We start from the raw sequence: 5,950 nt of genomic DNA, 5'->3' as shown, positions 1-5,950 counted from the left end.
ATGGCACCACCAGCTTCCCCAGGCACTGCTGCCGTGATGGTGCTGCTGGGATCCCTCCTGCACGAAGGAGCTTTTTCGCTTGGGCCAAGGCAGTGGACTCGTCTAGCAGCTGTGTGTCAGGAACCAATCAGACTCAACCTCCCTCACCACACAACGATCACTCTCTCCAGAATTCTAATTACTCACACCTGTTCACAGTTATCAACCTCATTCCACCAACACATAAAACACACTGCAATACCCCAGTTCTTTGTCAAGCCTCCAACAGGAACTGACCCAAATCCTTTGTCTCCGATTCCTTGAGAAACCTGTGACTTCTTAAACAGAAAGTATACTCACCTGTGATTTATTAATCTCTGACTTCTTGATCTGTGGTCTCCAGGAACATAGTTGGGATTCACGTGTTACCTGACATCCAGCGATCTCCAGTGTCTCATTGTATCATCTTGCCACCCGTTGAACCAACGCCAGAACCTGTAAGAGAAAAGACCAGTATTCATATCCCAGAACAGATTGTGATTCATTTATCTGGAGTGTCTGAACATACCTGTTGTGGATCCCTCATCCTGTGTTTCCTCACGTCTTCTCGCTCCTGATACTCACCATGATTTGTTGCAACATTAAATAAAGCTGTGTTATATTCACTTACCTCGATCTCTGTGTGCCTTGTATCCTGACAGAAGGCTTGACCTAAACTGAAAAAAAAAATCGACGGTATGGATTCTACACAGCCTACAACCGCTGCTATTCCCGTGCAACCCTCAACCAGTGCGGAGAATTCGACATCACAAGCAGCCAGCGCTTCCGCAAATCCCGCTCCCACGCTGGTCTGCATCGCTAACTCCGCGTCCCGACCAGCGCCATTCTCCGGCCGGGCGGAGGATTGCAATGGATTCCTGTTGCAATGTTCACTCGCCCTCGAGCAGCAAGCTCATCTGTACCCTACTGATCGATCAAGGATCTCTTTCATCATCCAACAGTTATCTGGATCAGCATTGAGATGGGCTGAGTCATTTTGGATACAAGAAACTGCAGTTACCACATCATTGCAGAGCTTTGTTAACCATTTCAAAGAAGTATTTGGACAACCAATCAGTGATTCATCCATCAGCGATAAATTGTTACAGCTTCGGCAAGATAAGAAATCTGTCTCAGAGTATTCTATTGAATTTCGGACTTTAGCCTCAGCAAGTGGTTGGAACGAAAAAGCTCTCCTTTCTGTTTATCGCCGAGGTTTAAATCCTGCACTCCGTCTCCAACTCGCTATATATGATGATTCCCTGGGACTGGAAAAATTCATACAACAAACTCTCCGTATATATCAAAGATCTCAGAGTTGTTATCAAGATACTCAACACTCTCATGCCAAATCCCATCAAGTTTTCCCTGAACTCGTATCTGAAACCCCACCTGAGATGATGCAAGTCGACACTCACCGACTTTCCCAGGCTGAGCGCATCCGTCGTAGAGAATTGAAGTTATGTTTGTACTGTGGCGTTGAAGGTCACTTCCTACGTACATGTCCAACTCGACCACCTCGGTTGACGGTGAGTTCCGTTCGAAATCCTCTCTCTGTATCAACACCTCTCACGATTTCTGTAATTCTGAAATCCCCGAAATTTAACGTCTCTGCAGCAGCCATCATTGACTCTGGGTCAGCGGGGAATTTTGTATCAGGACGACTCTGTGAGAGACTCAACCTCCAGAAGATCAACACTTCCAAGCCATACTCCATCCATGCGGTGACCGGCGAAATTATCAACAAAGGGTATGTTACATCTCAGATAACACCCATCACATTGTGTGTTGAAAATACTCACCAAGAACTGTTCGAACCTTTTATTCTCACGGAGAGTCAAACGGACATAATCTTAGGTCGTCCTTGGCTAATTCGTCATCAACCTACCATTAATTGGCAGTCTGGTAAGATCAACAGTTGGGGTTGTCATTGTCCTCTTACTGAAATCTCACTTCCTATTCTACCTGAAGCTGAACCACAAGAAGCTATTATCGTGAGTTCCACATCCATCGAAAGTCCCAAGGAAAACCTCTCTGTGAATATTCCCCACTGTTACTCCTCGTTTTCAGATGTGTTTAATCCGGTGGCTGCCTCCAAATTACCTCCACACCGGCCCTGGGATTGTTCCATTGATCTGGTCCCCGGAGAGTCTGTTCCCAAGGGTCGAATTTACTCCTTGTCAATTCCTGAACAAGAAGCCATGCGGAAATACATCGAGGAGGCTTTACAACAAGGTTACATCCGTCCTTCCACCTCACCTGCTGCTGCTAGTTTTTTCTTCGTTCCCAAGAAAGATGGAGGTTTAAGACCATGTATTGATTACAGAGCCTTGAATAAAATCACCGTAAAGTTCAGTTATCCACTACCTCTTATCCCATCAGCTCTTGAACAACTCAGAGAAGCCAGAATATTCACCAAGTTGGATCTAAGGAGTGCATACAATCTGGTCAGAATCAGAGAAGGGGATGAGTGGAAGACTGCATTCATTACTCCGGCAGGGCACTATGAGTATCTGGTCATGCCGTATGGACTTGTAAATGCCCCTTCCGTCTTCCAAAGCTTCATGGATGAGGTACTCCGAGAATTCCTGGGACGTTTCGTGTTGGTGTATATTGACGACATTCTTATCTTCACCAAAGATCCTGTTGAACATCAACATCACGTGTCCTTGGTACTCCAAAAGCTCCGGGAATTCAATCTGTTCTTAAAAGCTGAAAAGTGTACGTTTCATCAGTCCAGTGTTGATTTTCTGGGTTATCAGCTTAGTGAACGAGGAGTGGAAATGGATGATCGGAAAACTGAAGCCATCACATCGTGGCCCACTCCCCAGTCTGTAAAAGAACTCCAGAGATTCCTAGGTTTCGCCAACTTTTACCGAAGGTTCATTCACCAGTACAGCACGTTGACAGCTTCCCTAACCTCTCTGCTAAAAGGTAAACCAAAGGTTCTTCTCTGGACTCCAGAAGCTGAACTTGCTTTTCAAGCCCTCAAAACCCCATTCACCACTGCACCCTTGCTCCGTCACCCAGATCCAGAAAAGGTATTCTTGGTTGAAGTAGATGCTTCCACTACTGGAGTGGGAGCTATCTTGTCTCAGTACTCCGAACATTCCTCCAAGCCCATACCTTGTGCTTTCTTTTCAAGAAAGTTATCTGTTGCAGAAAGCAACTATGACATCGGAAATCGTGAACTTCTGGCTGTTAAACTTGCCCTGGAAGAGTGGAGGCACTGGTTGGAGGGGGCAAAACATCCGTTTATAGTCCTCACTGATCACAAAAATCTTCAGTATTTGAGAGAAGCTAAAAGACTGAATCCACGTCAGGCCAGATGGGCACTATTCTTCACTCGCTTCCATTTCTGAATCTCATATCGTCCAGGCTCGAAGAATATCAGAGCAGATGCTCTTTCACGTGTCCATGCCCCAGAAGTTCTTCTGGAAGAACCTGAAACCATTCTACCAGAGAGATTATTCGTCAATCCCATTCAGTGGGAAATCAATGAACAACTGCTCGAACTATCACGGCAGCAACCTGGAACCCCGGGATGTCCCCCTGGAAAGATTTACGTGCCTGAAGATTTCCGCAATTCCTTGATTTCATCCGCTCATTCATCTGTAGGCACAGGTCACCCCGGAGTAAACAAGACTTACTCGACTCTCCAATTTCGGTATTGGTGGCCCAACATGCTACATGACATCACGGCGTTTGTTCAAGGATGTATTCCCTGTGCCATGTCAAAAGTTCCAAGAAATCTACCAGCGGGTAAACTAGTACCACTTCCTGTTCCACAGAGACCCTGGTCCCATATCGGAGTCGATTTTGTCACAGATCTTCCCATCTCTGAAGGTAATACCTGTATCCTTGTAGTCATTGATCGATTTTCCAAGGCTTGTAAATTAATTCCCCTGAAAAGACTTCCTACGGCCTTTATCACCGCTGAATTGTTGATGGAACACGTCTTTCGAAACTTTGGTATTCCAGAAGACATTGTGTCCGACAGAGGACCCCAATTCATCTCCCGAGTTTGGCGAGCATTCTTCACCCTTATGAACGTGACTGTAAGCCTATCATCAGGTTATCATCCTCAGACAAATGGGCAAACTGAACGAAAAATCCAAGATGTTGGTCGTTTCTTGCGTACGTTCTGCCACTCCAATCAAAACATCTGGAGTCGTTATTTGATTTGGGCAGAGTATGCACAAAACTCCCTCAGGCAGGCATCCACCCAAATGACTCCATTCCAGTGTGTTCTGGGCTATCAGCCTCCATTGTTCCCCTGGTCCGGGGAACCATCAGAAGTACCTGCGGTCAATGAATGGTTTAGAGAAAGCGAAAGAGTCTGGAATCAGACCCACCATCATCTTCAGCAAGCAGTAAATCGCCAGCAACATTTTGCAGATGCTCGTCGCCGTCAAACCCCTGAATACCAACCCGGACAATTAGTCTGGCTTTCTACGAAAGACATGCGCCTACGTCAACCTTGCCGCAAACTCAACCCTAAGTACATCGGACCATTCCCCATCGCCAGACAAGTCAACCCAGTCACCTATCAACTTCGTCTCCCCGCTCAGTATCGGATCCATCCCACGTTTCATGTCTCCCTCCTGAAACCACATCACCCACCTGTACCTGTCTCCCCAACAGAACCGGTTCCTGATGACAATTCCCAGATACCACCTATTGAACCAGAGTCCATCTACTCTGTGAAGGAAATATTAGACTCTCGACGTCGAGGTGGTCAACTTGAGTACCTGATAGATTGGGAGGGGTATGGACCAGAAGAAAGGTGTTGGATACCTCGGAACGATATCCTTGATCCCAATCTACTCCTTGAATTCCATGCTCAATATCCTGACAAACCTGCACCACGACCCAGAGGTAGACCTCCACGACGTCGGGGTCCAAGGTCCGCTGGCGCGGACTCTGGAGGGAGGGGTAATGTCAGGAACCAATCAGACTCAACCTCCCTCACCACACAACGATCACTCTGTGAACAGTTGATAACTGTTCACAGTTATCAACCTCATTCCACCAACACATAAAACACACTGCCAAGCCTCCAACAGGAACTGACCTAAATCCTTTGTCTCCGATTCCTTGAGAAACCTGTGACTTCTTAAACAGAAAGTATACTCACCTGTGATTTATTAATCTCTGACTTTTTGATCTGTGGTCTCCAGGAACATAGTTGGGATTCACGTGTTACCTGACATCCAGCGATCTCCAGTGTCTCATTGTATCATCTTGCCACCCGTTGAACCAACGCCAGAACCTGTAAGAGAAAAGACCAGTATTCATATCCCAGAACAGATTGTGATTCATTTATCTGGAGTGTCTGAATATACCTGTTGTGGATCCCTCATCCTGTGTTTCCTCACGTCTTCTCGCTCCTGATACTCACCATGATTTGTTGCAACATTAAATAAAGCTGTGTTATATTCACTTACCTCGATCTCTGTGTGCCTTGTATCCTGACACTGTGCAGGTGGCAGAGGGAAGGTCAGTTGCCATTATTACAGCCTGCTGACGATCCGGTGGAGCACTTGGATTTAAAACTCGGATCAATGGACTTGCCATGTCAATGTTTGCTGAAATTAAAATATGCATATTGTGAAAGATAACATAAGTTATTGATAACTTTACTAATGGGACAATTTTAGTAATGGAACAATACAATTACAATAAAATGCTATAATGCTTTCATCACTAGCTCAAAGGCATCAAAATGCATAAGTATGAATGGCTGATTAATGTTGCACATTTTAATGTTCATGTATGTCTTCATATTTAAATAAATATTCATTCATAAATGTTTGTTTCACAGTCTTATCAACTATTGTTTACTGTTGTCGGCCAGGTGGTTAAATGCTGCTTGTGAATATGCTGAGCCAGACATCAAATGCTTGTATACTGTATATACATTAAATGCTGC

The 5,950-nt window shown here is 45.3% G+C and overlaps 1 protein-coding gene across 1 annotated transcript; it reads left to right on the top strand.

Annotated features, from left to right (window-relative positions):
* Positions 1-1,176: 1,176 nt before the first annotated feature.
* Positions 1,177-5,412, top strand: LOC306986312 (uncharacterized protein; the record flags this gene model as incomplete). Its single annotated transcript, XM_079589431.1, has 3 exons — positions 1,177-1,547; positions 1,636-1,768; positions 5,199-5,412. Exons 1-3 carry the CDS (start codon positions 1,520-1,522, stop codon positions 5,410-5,412), a joined length of 375 nt encoding a protein of 124 aa, XP_079445557.1. The 5' UTR covers positions 1,177-1,519.
* Between the last annotated feature and the right edge of the window lie 538 nt (positions 5,413-5,950).

Source organism: Phoxinus phoxinus (genome assembly GCF_949152265.1).
Source record: "Phoxinus phoxinus genome assembly, chromosome: 18".
Classification (NCBI taxonomy): Eukaryota; Metazoa; Chordata; class Actinopteri; order Cypriniformes; family Leuciscidae; genus Phoxinus; species Phoxinus phoxinus.
Note: the sequence above shows the minus strand (reverse complement) of the source record. Positions and strands in the feature narration are given on the sequence as shown.